The sequence below is a fragment of the Aethina tumida genome, chromosome 3 (assembly GCF_024364675.1).
Source record: "Aethina tumida isolate Nest 87 chromosome 3, icAetTumi1.1, whole genome shotgun sequence".
NCBI lineage: Eukaryota > Metazoa > Arthropoda > Insecta > Coleoptera > Nitidulidae > Aethina > Aethina tumida.
Genome location: NC_065437.1, coordinates 4392558 through 4409529, shown reverse-complemented (window position 1 = coordinate 4409529; position 16972 = coordinate 4392558). Strand labels below are relative to the sequence as shown.

General features: G+C 31.2%; 1 protein-coding gene across 1 annotated transcript; it reads right to left on the bottom strand.

The window, feature by feature from the left end:
• Nucleotides 1-3631: 3631 nt before the first annotated feature.
• On the bottom strand, nucleotides 3632-7022 carry LOC109606201 (arginyl-tRNA--protein transferase 1). Its single transcript, XM_020022763.2, has 2 exons — nucleotides 5541-7022; nucleotides 3632-3788 (listed from the first exon to the last, which is right to left on the bottom strand). Exons 1-2 carry the CDS (start codon nucleotides 6882-6884, stop codon nucleotides 3675-3677), a joined length of 1458 nt encoding a protein of 485 aa, XP_019878322.2. The 5' UTR covers nucleotides 6885-7022; the 3' UTR covers nucleotides 3632-3674.
• Nucleotides 7023-16972: the final 9950 nt, after the last annotated feature.

Sequence of the window (16972 nt, the reverse complement as noted above, 5' to 3'; positions counted from 1 at the left end):
TTACAAAGCAAGTTTTATTAATATTAATTAATTTAATATTGTTAATTTTAAATGAGATCATCTTCTTCCAATATCTTCAGCTTACAAGATTAAATACTTCTTTGGGCAGTTCTTCTTATTCTGGAGAAAATATAACGGCCAATTAAAGGGTTTAAAAACCATTTTGACAAATAATTTTTGTAAAAACCAATTGGTCATAGTTTTTAAATGAGATGTTGTCATCTTCTTTCAATATTTTTAGCTTACAAGATTAAATAATTTTTTAGGCAATTCATCTTCTTATTCTGTAGAAAATATAAAGGCCAATTAAAGAGATTAAAAACCATTTAGACGAATAATTTCTGTAAAAACCAATTGGTCATAACTTTTAAATAAGATGTTGTCATCTTCTTACAATATTTTTAACTTACAATATTTAACATTTCTTTGGGCAGTTCATCTTCTTGTTCTGGAGAAAATATAAAGGCCAATTAAAGGGCTTAAAAACCATTTAGACGAATAATTTTTGTAAAAACCAATTGGTCATAACTTTTAAATGAGATATTGTCATCTTCATCCAATATTTTTAGCTTACAAAATTAAATACTTCTTTGGGCAGTTCATCTTCTTGTTCTGGAGAAAATTTAAAGGTCAATTAAAGGGCTTAAAAACCATTTAGACGAACAATTTCTGTAAAAACCAATTGGTCATAATTTTTAAATGAGATATTGTCATCTTCTTTCAATATTTTTAGCTGGCAAGATTAAACACTTCTTTGGGCAGTTCATCTTCTCCTGGAGAAAATATAAAGGCCAATTAAAGGGCTTAAAAACCATTTAGACGAATAATCTATAAAAACCAATTAGTCATAATTTTTAAATGAGATGTTATCATCTTCTTTCAATATTTCTAGCTGACAAGATTAAACACTTCTTTGGGCAGTTCATCTTTTCCTGGAGAAAATATAAAGGCCAATTAAAGGGCTTAAAAACCATTTAAACGAATAATTTTTATAAAAATCAATTAGTTATAATTTTTAAATGAGATGTTGTCATCTTCTTTCAATATTTTTAGCTGACAAGATTAAACACTTCTTTGGGCAGTTCATCTTCTCCTGGAGAAAATATAAAGGCCAATTAAAGGGCTTAAAAACCATTTAGACGAATAATTTCTGTAAAAAGCAATTGGTCATAACTTTTAAATAAGATGTTGTCATCTTCTTACAATATTTTTAACTTACAAGATTTAACATTTCTTTGGGCAGTGCATCTTCTTGTTCTGGAGAAAATTTAATGGTCAATTAAAGGGCTTAAAAACCATTTAGACGAATAATTTCTGTAAAAACCAATTGGTCATAATTTTTAAATGAGATGTTGTCATCTTCTTCCAAAATTTTTAGTTGGCAAGATTAAACACTTCATTGGGCAATTCATCTTCTTCTTCTGAAGAAAATATAAAGGCCAATTTAAGGGCTTAAAAACCATTTAGACGAATAATTTTTGTAAAAACCAATTGGTCATAACTTTTAAATAAGATGTTGTCATCTTCTTACAATATTTTTAACTTAAACTTAACAATAATATTTCTTTGGGCAGTTCATCTTCTTGTTCTGGAGAAAATTTAAAGGTCAATTAAAGGGCTTAAAAACAATTTAAACGAATAATTTCTGCAAAAACCAATTGGTCATAATCTTTAAATGCAATGTTTTCATCTTCTTTCAATACTTTTAGCTTACAAGATTAAACACTTCTTTGGGCAGTTCATCTTCTTGTTCTGGTGAAGATATAAATTCAAATTAAAGAGCTTAAAAATCATTCACACGTATAATTTCTGTAAAAACTAATTGGTCATAATTTTGAAATGAGATGTTGTCATCTTCTTTCAATATTTTTAGCTTACAAGATTAAACACTTCTTTTGACAGTTCATATTCTTGTTCTGGAGAAAATTTAAAGGTCAATTAAAGGGTTTAAAAACCATTTAGACGAATAATTTCTGTAAAAACCAATTGGTCATAATTTTTAAATAAGATGTTGTCATCTTCTTACAATATTTTTAACTTACAAAATTAAACATTTCTTTGGTCAGTTCATCTTCTTGTTCTGGAAAAAAATTAAAGGTCAGTTAAAGGACTTAAAAACCATTTAAATGAACAATTTCTGTAAAAACCAATTGGTCATAATTTTTAAATGAGATGTTGTCATCTTCTTACAAGATTAAACACTTCTTTGGGCAGTTCATCTTCTTGTTCTGGAGAAAATATAAATGCCAATCGAAGGGCTTAAAAGCCCTTTAAACGAATAAATTCCTTAAAAGCCAATAATTGATATTTCCTGCGTGGCAGGCGGCAAAATGGATGATGGGAAGCCTTGCCGCAACTCAACCGAACAAAAGCGGCAACGTTACGAAACATGCATGATTCAAATGTTAAAAATTGTATATATTTGGCGTACAAAAGCTTGTACCATTTATAATCCACGGTTTGGAAATCGCAGCGCCGTCAACGAACAAAGTGAACAACAATGAAACGTCTTGCGGAATATCTCAGTCACTCACTCTGCCGTGTTTGTCACATAACATGCAAAGACGTGCTTTTATCATCTTTATAAAGACGATTTTTCTTTGGTATTTTTTTGTTAGTCGACCCTGTTTCCACTTTGAATCGAGTTCCGGCTGAGAACGTTCCCCTCCCGTTCCTGCACCCTTATCTTTGCACAGTGGCCTCAAACATAAGACTTCTTTAGTACTAATTTCTGACACTTTATGACATAAATTTAAAGTGATCTGCACATTAAATACAGTCTTCACAGTGCAACCTTTTGGTCAATACAATTATTAATCTGTGGCTTAGTTAAAAAGAGGTTTAAAGACCCATTTTTTTGTGTTTCAGACGTGGGATTAAAGAGTGGAGGTTGCTGGGACTGTGCGAGTCGTCGCCACCCGTCCAACGGACAGATAGAAGACTTCTTCAAAGGTTTTCTTGTCTGCGAGTGCGGCGGACCCGCATCAAAACATCGTGGCTGTGCAAAGCCGCGAGCGAGCGGTTTGAAAAATGATCCATCTCGTGTCACGACAACTCGAGTTTTTGCACGCCTCTTCTCCTTCGGCTTACAGCAATGTTGCTTACTTGATTGCATCTCTTACGTCCTAGACGAGATCCGTGGATTCAATGCGAAACTACGTCGACGGAGGTTTTGTCGTGTTGCCCACAAAAACTCGGATGGGGATGTTGGATTGTGCTAAATTTTTAATTGATTATGTAAATTCTAGTCTTGGAGACGACGTCGTACCTTCCCACATGAAACAAACGCATGTACTGGAAGATAAACGGAGGTAGACATGGTCGACTTGCATGGTCGATGGTTTCCAATAATAATTATAGGTTTGAGTTGTTGAGCTGGTCGCAGTTGGCTGGCCTGGGCAGGAGTTGTTGAACGCTAGCGTGGATGCGTGACGTGGGGCGGGTCTCCGACTCCGTCCTTTGTCGTGGCGAGATTTCGTGACTGCACTACGCCTACCTACCTTGTGTCCGGCGTTTCTCTTTGAACCCGCACCACATTTCGCTGGCTTAAAAATAGCAAATAAACTTTTAAACAAAAACTCTTTGAGGTTTTTAAATAACTAAAGACACGAACCAGGAAAACTACATTATTCAATAATTACCGAATATATTTTCAGTTTGTACAAATAAAATAATTAGTCGAGGATTATAACGTTTCTGCAGGCCCTCTTACCGAGGAGGCTTCCAAATTTCTCAATGTCATCACCTTCAAACACCTCTTTATAATCTTTCAGGAGCATCAACTCAACCTCGTCCGTCAGGAAAATTTTAATGTTGTCCAAGTCGTCTTCCGTACAAGAATCTGAATCAGTGTCGTTTACATTTTCATTCAGCCTTGAATATTTAATCCCTTTAAGTATGGCAAGGCACTTATCTAAGCTAATCCATTTGTAGCTTTCAGGACACAGAAGATATGACGGACTGTACTGACCTTTATACAACATTTTGGGACACGTATGGATGTAACACCCCATGTAATACTCACATATTTGCGCCACCATCATATTCAAGCACCTGGTCAAGTGTATCTCCCAAAGAGCCCCATAAGCACCCAAAGATAAATATCTATAATCAGGATCGTAGAAGAAATAGACGGAAAGGATACATTTGGGCAAAATATCAATGACTCCAACAGCAATTAACTTGCCGTTCATCCAGTACTGTTGATGGAAAGACCCATATCCAGGTCCGATTTTGTTGGGGAAGCTTTCCGAAGGCAAAGGAGTGATAACCAAGTAGTCCTCGAAGGTTTTCAAGTTGTTTTCTTCGTCGTGCTCTCCATGAACAACCGACTGGTACTTGTGGTACAGCTTAAACTCCGTATCTCTGATGTCCTCCCATTCAACTTCTGAATTGCTGGTTGAAATTAATTTAATTGTGAACTCATTCGCAACATTCTTAGGGGTGTCAATGAACTGCTCCAAAGTTTTCTCCACGTTCACTTTGTTTGAGTTCTTTTCCTTCTTTTTCTCCTTCTTTTTTTGTTTGTTCAAATCACACACATTTTTGGGGATGTCCAAAGTTTTCCCCACGTTCACTTTGTTTGACTTCTTTGTCTCCTTCTTTTGTTTGGGCATTTGACCCGAATTTTGGGCTTTGATTGGTTTACTTAAAATGATAAACTCATCGTTAGAAAACGAGTCATCCAATAAATTGGTTGAAGTTGTGATGCACAAAGGTGATAAATCGTTTTCTTCCTTACAAGTTTCAGTTCCACCATCAGGTTCATTGTTTAATACGATTGATTGGCCTATAATTCTTAGGTCGTTAAAGTCTTTACGGTATTCGCCAGCTAGGAACCTGTTGAACTTCTTTAAGACCTTCTTCTGGCTCTTACTTAGATGAAAATTAACGGCACTGCATTTGATGGTGTATTGGGGGTAGCAAGTCTCGGTCATTCTAGGTTTATAACAGTATTTACCACAACACTTCCAGCCTCAGTCGATTAGGTCCTGGAAGACGTCCACCGTCATACATTCAGCCCACATTCCGTCGAAGATGTGACCGTTTACTTTCTTACAGTAGCCACAATCTTGTTGCTCCTCTTCGTCAAACACTTCCAACATCGTGTCATATTCTGGAAGCATGGCCATGTTATTTGGTTGGGGAACTCGCAATTTGTATACTGAATCTTGAGTATTCCTAATTGTGTATAAATTATTTTCAGTCACTAGAGTGTACATATTTTAAGAGCATTAATAAGGCCTACCTACCTTGTGTCCGGCGTTTCTTTTTGAACCCACACCACAGTTTGTTGGCTTAAAAATAGCAAATAAACTTTTAAACAAAAACACTTTGAGGTTTTTAAATAATTAAACACACGAACCAGGAAAACTACATTATTCAATAATTACCGAATATATTTTCAGTTTGTACAAATAAAATAATTAGTCGAGGATTATAACGTTTCTGCAGGCTCTCTTACCGAGGAGGCTTCCAAATTTCACAATGTCATCACCTTCAAACACCTCTTTATAATCTTTCAGGAGCATCAGCTCAACCTCGTCCGTCAGGAAAATTTTGATGTTGTCCAAGTCGTCTTCCGTACAAGAATCTGAGTCAGTATCGTTTACATTTTCATTCAGCCTTGAATATTTAATCCCTTTCAGTATGGCAAGGCACTTATCTAAGCTAATCCATTTGTAGCTTTCAGGACACAGAAGATATGACGGACTGTACTGACCTTTATACAACATTTTGGGACACGTATGGATGTAACATCCCATGTAATACTCACATATTTGCGGCACCATCATATTCAAGCACCTGGTCAAGTGTATCTCCCGAAGAGCCCCATAAGTACCCAAAGATAAATATCTATAATCAGGATCGTAGAAGAAATAGACGGAAAGGATACATTTGGGCAAAATATCAATGACTCCAACAGCAATTAACTTGCCGTTCATCCAGTACTGTTGATGGAAAGACCCATATCCAGGTCCGATTTTGTTGGGGAAGCTTTCCGAAGGCAAAGGAGTGATAACCAAGTAGTCCTCGAAGGTTTTCAAGTTGTTTTCTTCGTCGTGCTCTCCATGAACAACCGACTGGTACTTGTGGTACAGCTTAAACTCCGTATCTCTGATGTCCTCCCATTCAACTTCTGAATTGCTGGTTGAAATTAATTTAATTGTGAACTCATTCGCAACATTCTTAGGGGTGTCAATGAACTGCTCCAAAGTTTTCTCCACGTTCACTTTGTTTGAGTTCTTTTCCTTCTTTTTCTCCTTCTTTTTTTGTTTGTTCAAATCACACACATTTTTGGGGATGTCCAAAGTTTTCCCCACGTTCACTTTGTTTGACTTCTTTGTCTCCTTCTTTTGTTTGGGCATTTGACCCGAATTTTGGGCTTTGATTGGTTTACTTAAAATGATAAACTCATCGTTAGAAAACGAGTCATCCAATAAATTGGTTGAAGTTGTGATGCACAAAGGTGATAAATCGTTTTCTTCCTTACAAGTTTCAGTTCCACCATCAGGTTCATTGTTTAATACGATTGATTGGCCTATAATTCTTAGGTCGTTAAAGTCTTTACGGTATTCGCCAGCCAGGAACCTGTTGAACTTCTTTAAGACCTTCTTCTGGCTCTTGCTAAGATGAAAATTAACCGCACTGCATTTGATGGTGTATTGGGGACAGCAAGTCTCGGTCATTCTGGGTTTGTAACAGTATTTACCACAACGCTTCCAACCTCTGTCGATTAAGTCCTGGAAGACGTCCACCGTCATACATTCAGCCCACATTCCGTCGAAGATGTGACCGTTTACTTTCTTACAGTAGCCACAATCTTGTTGCTCCTCTTCGTCAAACAGTTCCAACATCGTGTCATATTCTGGAAGCATGGCCATGTTATTTGGTTGGGGTACTCGCAATTTGTATACTGAATCTTGAGTATTCCCAATTGTGTATAAATTATTTTCAGTCGTCACAAGAGTATATATATTTTAGGAGCATTAACGAGGCGTGTATATTTTTATACAAAAAAATTGTTTGACAAAGTTGTCAATTAGCAGTACCAACCTTAAGTATTTATTAATAATTATTTTAATTAACTTAAAGTATTGGATGTTATTTTGGTGACCATTATTCGTGTCAGGGTTGAATTCCATTAGGCACAGGTTATTAATTATATTAAAGAGATACGAATCAGTTCATTATGATAAACCCCATGAAATTTCTAAACATATACATTTGTTCAAGTTCTTTGTCTTTTAATAATGGCTCATAACATCATAGCTATGAGCTTTTGTTCTCCTATGGCATGACTGTAATTTACAAGGACTCAACACACTAATACATCAAATTAATTATTTTACAAGCTTCTAATTATAAAACAATTATATGATTTTCATGTGTAATACAACGAACCTTTTCGTTAACTATTTCAACAATAAATATTTATAAAGGAACAAGACAGTTTAAAATGTAGTAACATGTTTATTAATTAGTTAATTTACTCTTCACCTGTGTGGTGATGGGGAGGTTTAACATCTTTCTTCCTCCTCAGAAACCTTTTGGTGTCTTTGGATTTTCGCCGGGCATACGAAGCTGATTGGTACAAGTCTTTCTTAAGAGCCTCCTCGAATCTGGTCAAGGCGTCGCACAAATCCTTGATAAAATCCTGCAGCATCCTTGCCAGGTCATCGAAACAAGCCTCTATCATCTGCGTGGATGATCCTATATATTTAACCCCCAGGTCAAAGATGTTCTTGGCTTCTTTGCAGGTGTACCCGCAAATCAAATTCAGGCTGGCTACTGAGACTTTTAATATGTTGTCCAGGATGTTGATGGCTTCTTCGCTTGCTTCCACAGCTTCAGCCGGACACTCGTGACACTGTGGGTGCTTTTCTCGTATATCTTTTAATTTTTCCAATGCTTCTGACCCAACTTTTTCCATTTCGTCCAGAGCTTTGTTCGTTGTTTCTTCCAGTTGTTTTATGGCTTCATGTTTGGCTGCTTCTATAGCTATGCGGGCGGTGCCTAAAGTAATCATGCTAATGGGGTAGTTTGATGGTTTTACTACATTTTGATTCTGACATTGACATTAACATATTTTAATAATTTCAGGTTTTCAGATAAAATGTGCATTACAAGGAAGAAGCTTTAATAGTTAAAGTGTTTAGTAATAACATTTATGTGCTTCAACTGTTTTCCAACGCCATTAGTAATGACCCTTTGTTAAGTTCAAAGTTGCTGGCTTAACGTACTTAGAAAACCTGAACAACACTGCCGCAAATTTATAGTTTTCACCGAATTACCGCTAGAAAACGATACCTATTATATTTGCTGGTCCATTAACTATCTTGAGCATTAACGTAACCATTTGTGGTCTATAATCATACTATTAAAAATATTTTTGCGTACGGCTACGGCTAGCTCGTACATCCAACTGTTTTATGTTGTTCATGCCCGTTCATTAGGTATGTGCGGCGCAGTTACGGTTAAGTAATTTGTGAAAATAGTGAAAGAATTAAATTATAGGAACAGCGAGGATGATAACGATGTGTTCTGTTATTATGCGGTATAAACTTCTTTGCCATTTCGCATGTTTTAAGTAATCTTTACTTTAATTTTCACAAAATCTATAAGTGGGTATTTTCCTTAAAAATATTAATAAAATTCAGCTTCTATAGTACTTTCTTATAGATTTTATAAATTTTATAGATTTTATAGATTTTATAGATTTTATAGATTTTATAGATTTTATAGATTTTATAGATTTTATAGATTTTATAGATTTTATAGATTTTATAAATTTTATAGATTTTATAGATTTTATAAATTTTATAAATTTTATAGATTTTATAGATTTTATAGATTTTATAGATTTTATAGATTTTATAGATTTTATAGATTTTATAGATTTTATAGATTTTATAGATTTTATAGATTTTATAGATTTTATAGATTTTATAGATTTTATAGATTTTATAGATTTTATAGATTTTATAGATTTTATAGATTTTATAGATTTTATAGATTTTATAGATTTTATAGATTTTATAGATTTTATAGATTTTATAGATTTTATAGATTTTATAGATTTTATAGATTTTATAGATTTTATAAATTTTATAAATTTTATTTTATAGATTTTGTTATAGATTTTATAGATTTTGTTATAGATTTTATAGATTTTCTTATAGATTTTACAGTTTTTGCTATAGATTTTATTATAAATTTTATAGATTTTGTTATAGATTTTATAGATTTTATTATAGATTTTATAAATTTTGTTATAGATTTTATACATTTTGTTATAGATTTTATAGATTTTGTTATAGATTTTATAGATTTTGTTACAGATTTTATAGATTTTGTTATAGATTTTATAGATTTTGTTATAGATTTTATAGATTTTGTTATAGATTTTATAGATCTTGTTACAGATTTTATAGATTTTGTTATAGATTTTATAGATTTTGTTATAGATTTTATAGATTTTGTTACAGATTTTATAGATTTTGTTATAGATTTTATAGATTTTTTTATAGACTTTATAGATTTTGTTATAGATTTTATAGATCTTGTTATAGATTTTACAGATTTTGTTATAGATTTTATAGATTTTGTTATAGATTTTATAGATTTTATTATAGATTTTATAGATTTTGTTATACATTTTGTTATAGATTTTATAGATTTTGTTATAGATTTATAGATTTTATAGATTTTGTTATAGACTTTATAGATTTTGTTATAGATTTTATAGATTTTGTTATAGATTTTATAAGTTTTACAGGATTTATAGATAAGTTTCATAGATTTCATAGATTTAACAGATTTCCTATATATGAAGATTTCATAGATTTCATAGATTTCATAGATTTCATAGATTTCATAGATTTCATAGATTTCATAGATTTCATAGATTTCATAGATTTAATAGATTTCATAGATTTCATAAATTTCATAGATTTCATAGATTTCATAGATTTCATAGATTTCATAGATTTCATAGGTTTCATAGATTTCATAGATTTCATAGATTTCACAGATTTGGTATGTTTTTTAAGTTTTATGGATATTTTGTAGATATTTTGAGGTTTTCATGAATATTTCATAGATTATATAGATTTACAAATTTTATTTAATATATTGACACAGGCATTGTAAATATATAGTAAGTACGTAAGTAATTTATTGGTGTTAGATACAAATAGTTAACACACGTCAGACAGTTGGATACAATTAAAATTCAAATTACAATGTATAAGACTAATCTTAAAAACTAGGTTACAATCAAATCATTAAAAGTATTACAAAAATATTCCTCTATTGAGTAAAAACACTTATTCAACAAATAATTCTTAACAACATTAGCAAATTTCTCGACTGTCAGACTGTTAAATGAAGAAGATAATTTATTATAAAATTTTATTCCAAAATAAAAATTGTTAAAATTAAACATTTAGAATGTAATTATTTAATTATTTATGGATGAGTTAACATTCTATAATAAAAGGTGTACTATTACATTTCACTTTTAATATATTTATCGTTTAAGTGTCAGGCAAATAAAGTTATAACTGGTAAATAAATAATGCAACATTTAAATATTAAAAGACCGAACCCTTTGGATATTCAATCCATACAGACTTCGACTACAGTGGCCGGAATGGATAATACATATTACTGTTCACAATTGATTCAGATCGAGGGGTTGATAGGTCAATGATTGTCCTGGTCGTTCGGTGAACGGTCATCGATCAAATGGCGGCACCTGTAGGATGACGTCGCGCCTCGACTGTTTTAATTCCTACGTATCCCGTTCACTTGACTATACAATCAAAATTCACTGTCCGACATGTTGACTGAAAAGATGATATACGACTTTATCTGTCAGTCGTAACTAAATATTTGACGAATACTCCACAAATCAATTGAATGTCTGCACTATACTTTTCATTTTGTACACACCAAATGTTTTAGTCAATATAATTTTATTGTGTGGTAGTTTCAATAACTAACCTACTACAATCAATCCCCGGGGGTTACTCCGTACTTAAATTAATTGAAGGTATTTTTATTAAAGTTAAAGTTGGACCGAGAATGGCGGAGTTAAAACAAAAACCAATTTGGTAAATGCCTTCCGAAAATATATAGAAGTGGCAGGTCTGCAGCGATTTGAGCGACAGCCTGTCAAGGAAAATGGAAAGACGAAAGAGTTTTAAGTAGTTGGCAGAAGTTTCGTGTGCCGCCGTGTCCCCTGGATAAATATTTTGACTGGCAACAGTATTATGAAACTCTCTGTCTCACGATTTTTATTGATTGTCTTTCGTAGTAGTCCGTCACTAAGTTGTGGGGGGCCTCTCACGGCAAACAAACCCGATACACTACCGGTAGTCGATCGTCCTCTGTATTTAAACAGTAGGTATCAATATTTGAATGACTTGGGGACTACTTTAAATATAGATTAATCGATTATATCGTTTTACAACTTGATAAAAAATGTTTTAAATATCTCTATAAGAGATTAACAATAGAAAATTACAATTTATGTGGATTTTCCTCCTTCTATAAACTCTATAAATTCACTCTATAAAGTGCTTTTACTCAAGGGAGGAATATTTTTGTAATTTTAACGATGGATTTTTTAAATTAATTAGTTTTAATATATTGTAATCTGAAATATATACATCTGTATCCAACTGTCTGAGGTGTGTAAACTATGGACTCTAACTCTATAAATTCTATAAACACTATCAACTCTAAATTTAAAAAGATATTCTATAAACTCAATAAACTCACTCTATAAAGTCTATAAACTGTATGAACTTGTTCTATAAACTCTTTAAATTTCATAAACTATATGACTCTATCAACTCTAGAAACTCGACATATTCTATAAATTTATAAGTTCTAGATATTCTATACATTCTATACATTCTATATTTTCTATACATTCTATACATTCTATACATTCTATACATTCTATACATTATATACATTCTATACATTCTATACATTCTATCCATTCTATACATTCCATACATTCTGTACATTCTGTACATTCTATACATTTTATATATTCTATATATTCTATACATTCTGTACATTCTAAACATTTTGTACATTCTGTACATTCTGTACATTCTGTACATTCTGTACATTCTGTACATTCTATACATTCTATACGTTCTGTATATTCTGTACATTCTATACATTCTGTACATTCTGTACATTCTGTATGTTCTGTACATTCTGTACATTCTGTACATTCTGTACATTCTGTACATTCTGTACATTTTATACATTCCATACATTCCATACATTCCATACATTCTGTACATTCTAAACATTTTGTACATTCTATACATTCTGTACATTCTGTACATTCTGTACATTCTGTACATTCTATACATTCTATACGTTCTGTATATTCTGTACATTCTATACATTCTGTACATTCTGTACATTCTGTATGTTCTGTACATTCTGTACATTCTATACATTCTGTACATTCTGTACATTCTGTACATTCTGTACATTATATACATTCTATACATTCTATATATTCTATACATTCTATATATTCCACACATTTCATAAATTCCATACATCCAAGTTACAGATATTCTATACATTCTATACATTCCATACATTCCTTTGACTATAAGTTTTATTATTTTTATTTATATAAATTCCTTGAATTCTATAAAATCTAGAAATTCTATAAGTTCTATAAGATGTTTATGTTCTAAAGGTTCTAACCTATAAAACCTATAAAACCCATAAAACCCATAAAACCCATAAAACCCGTAAAACCCATAAAACCCATAAAACCCATAAAACCCATAAAACCTATAAACCTATAAAACCTATAAAACCTATAAAACCTATAAAACCTATAAAACCTATAAAACCTATAAAACCTATAAAACCTATAAAACCTATAAAACCTATAAAACCTATAAAACCTATAAAACCTATAAAACCTATAAAACCTATAAAACCTATAAAACCTATAAAACCTATAAAACCTATAAAATCTATAAAACCTATAAAACCTATAAAACATATAAAACCTATAAAACCTGTAAAACCTGTAAAATCTGTAAAACCTATAAAACCTATAAAACCTATAAAACATATAAAACCCATAAAACCTATAAAACCTATAAAACCTATAAAACCTGTAAAACCTATTAAGTCTATAATACCTAAAAAACCTGTAAAACTATAAAACCTATAAAACAATAAAACTTAAAAAACCTATAAAATCCATTAAATCTCTAAAATATATATCAATTATATATAAAAACATACAAAATTCATTAAATTTATGAAGCTTTTAAAATAAACGAAGCAAATTAAAAATTACCTACCTAGAACAATATATTTAATGTATAGTTTACAACCACCCTCGTAGGGTCCTTTCGTCTCGGCGAATCGCTTTAGGTAACTCACTCCGCTGCCAAATTTATGGCACCCAGATATTGACAGTAATGCGTGTAAGACCGTTATTACCAAGATTTATAGATACATAATTCTTCTTTATAACAATATTTGTCAAGTATTTAGTTGCGAGTGTCAGAAGTCAGGTCATTCATCATATTTCACGTCAACATGTCTATTTGTTGATGGTGCAATACTTTTGATTTATATTTGTCTTGTGGTCAGTCACTTTACGTCGATAAATTAGAGTCGTATTTAATATTTAATGGGGGGTAAATTTTATGTGTCTTTAGGTCTTTAGTATTTTTTTTAACGGACGCCCCTGTTAAACTTTGGAACGCGACAACGCTGCCGTTGTATTTGCAATTCGAATATGCTTGTGGAAAGTTGCCTTTGTCCCGGTTATTTTGTAGAACTAACCGCATGAAATTTAACTTAACTTATTGGCGGAGGAAGAACTTTTACAGCCCCCGTTATTTACATACGCTCAGACTATCCACATATTTTACTCTAACAGACTTAAACTGCTCCCGTGTCTAGAAATTGGTTCATGAATTGTTTCAAGATGGGATTTTCCGTTCGGGCAAGAAATATGATAATTTATTTCGGGCAAATATCTCACCCTCCATTTTTTCCTTGCTTATAACGTAACAATAATATTGGAAGGTGCATCAACTTTGTTCCAAAACCCGAACGGAGTGCAGGTTACGTCGTCGACGAAACAAATTTCGTTGTATTTCGTATTCAATTTAACTTTCCACTCAACCGAGCGTTCACTACTGGTTTTTTTTTCTCTGAGTCGTCGTATTAAACATCCATTACTTTTGATCGCCCACAAAGCGAAAAAAAAAGAAGTATCTTATCTATTTCCGTTCCGATTCCGTAACGGCACTGCGTAAGACAGGTAGTGGTGACTGGGCAACGTGAACACAAAACGGCGTGATTAATGGTTCGTATTTACACATCAAAATATTTTACCATCTGGAAAGTTAAGATAAAAGCACGCCAAACCGCATTACATTTCTATTGTGCGAGGATGCATTTTTACAACTCGACTGAATGTTCCATTCTATTCGTGACACATTAGCTCCGATTCAAATCTCTCACACGTACACTTCTTTTACTTTGGTTTCAATGAATCTCTGTTTATGTGTATGGCTCGATCGTTTCTCTGAGAGAAATTTTGTTGTGTGTTAGTAAATGTAATGGAAAAATGTATTGAACAATAGGATTAATTGTACACTGTTCATCAATGAAGAATTTAAGAACAGAAATTTTATAGATGTTGAAGATAACATTCCATTCAATTGTCTAGATATTATTGTTCTTTTTTAGATAAAATTATATTTACTTTTTGTTAATATTAAGTAAACGAGGTTATTACTTATTGTTTATAAGTCATATATTGAGTGTAAAATGTTAAGGTTACATTAGTCGAATGAAACAGAAGAATCCATTTATGTGCCCAGTCAATCAATTAATTTTTCAGCACCGTTCATCTATGAAATCTATGAAATCTATGAAATCTATGAAATCTATGAAATCTATGAAATCTATGAAACATATGAAACCTATGAAACCTATAAAACGTATGAAACCTATGAAATCTATGAAATCTATGAAATCTATGAAATCTATGAAATCTATGAAATCTATGAAATCTATGAAATCTATGAAACCTATGAAACCTATGAAACCTATGAAACCTATGAAATCTACGAAAACTATAAAATCTGTGAAATCTATGAAATCTATGAAATCTATGAAATCTATGAAATCTATGAAATCTATGAAATCTATGAAATCTATGAAATCTATGAAATCTATGAAATCTATGAAATCTATGAAATCTATGAAATCTATGAAATCTATGAAATCTATGAAATCTATGAAATCTATGAAATCTATGAAATCTATGAAATCTATGAAATCTATGAAATCTATGAAATCTATGAAATCTATGAAATCTATGAAATCTATGAAATCTATGAAATCTATGAAATCTATGAAATCTATGAAATCTATGAAATCTATGAAATCTATGAAATCTATGAAATCTATGAAATCTATGAAATTTATGAAACCTATGAAACCTATGAAACCTATGAAACATATGAAACCTATGAAACCTATGAAACCTATGAAATCTACGAAAACTATGAAATCTGTGAAATCTATGAAATCTATGAAATCTATGAAATCTATGAAATCTATGAAATCTATGAAATCTATGAAATCTATGAAATCTATGAAATCTATGAAATCTATGAAATCTATGAAATCTTGAAACCTATGAAATCTATAAAAAATATAAAACCTATAAAACCTAAAACAATCTGTTTGGTTGAGTCCTCTCTATAAAATAAATTTTGATGTGATTTCATAAACATAATGAATAAATAAATATATTGAAGAATATGACCAATTGTATACTTTTCTTCAAAGAACAGTTTAAAAAACAGAAATTTCGATGTTGAAGCTAATATTTTATTCAATTTCAAGATATTATTGTTCTTTTGTAGATAAAAATAAATTCTTCTAAATTTTACTTTGTTAATTTTAAGTAAACGAAGTTATCATTTATTGTTTATAAGTCATACGTTCCTTAAATGTAAAGTATTAAGGTTAAATTAGTCAATTAGAAGAGTCAATTTATGTGACCAATCAATCAAATAATAAAACTGTCCAGCAACTTATAAAATCAAAATTATTCCAACTATTAAAACAAGATAAGAACATTCTTTTTCTTCAAAAACCTGCGCAAGTCTAATTTATTTTTTGACTTAGTGCAGCTCAGACTGTTAGAATGTGTTTTAAGATTTTGTTAAGGCTAAAACAATATATTTGATTGGGTTCTTTCTGTAGGAGAAATTTTGATGTATGGTCATAAACATAACGAATAAATATATTGAAGAATATGACCAATTGTATACTGTTCTTCAAAGAACAGTTTCAGGAACATAGTGGAAATATATAATGAAGAATAAGACTAATTTTATATAGTTCTTCAAGGAAGAGACAGAAATGTTACTTATGTTGAAGCTAACATTCCATTTAATTTATAGATATCATTGTTCCTCTTTTGATAAAAAATTCTTCTAACTTTTATTTTGTTAATTTTAAGTAATTAAATTTATAAGTGTAAATCCTGAGTGTAAATTTCTGATGGCACTATTAAGGTTAAACTAGTCAAATGAAGCAGGGAAGTCCATTTATGTCACCACTCTTGTTCTTTAAGGAACAGACATTTTACCTGTTTTGAAGCATACACCAAAGATTATGGAAATATATATATTGAAGAATAAGACCAATAAAATTCTTCATGGAAGACAAATAACTTTTAGTTTAATGTTTTGGGAAAAAAATAGTAAATGTTGAAATTCGATTCTAAAACAAATTATTAAAAAAAAATTAATTTCAATTAAATTTTTATTAATAAAGGAATGTAAAAATGTCTAACTAAAAACCTGTGCTTACATTTGACCCAATATATCAGTCAACGTGTATAATCAATGTACCAAGAAAGCATAAACAGGTT

What these genes read in the sequence shown, in the direction of transcription:
- LOC109606201 (XM_020022763.2), bottom strand. Translation starts at nt 6,884, where the DNA reads ATGGCCATGCTTCCAGAATATGACACGATGTTGGAACTGTTTGACGAA. An exon ending in AAATTTTCCTGACGGACGAG is followed by an intron (nt 3,789 to 5,540) that starts GTTGAGCTGATG and finishes CTGACGGACGAG; the next exon opens with GTTGAGTTGATGCTCCTGAA.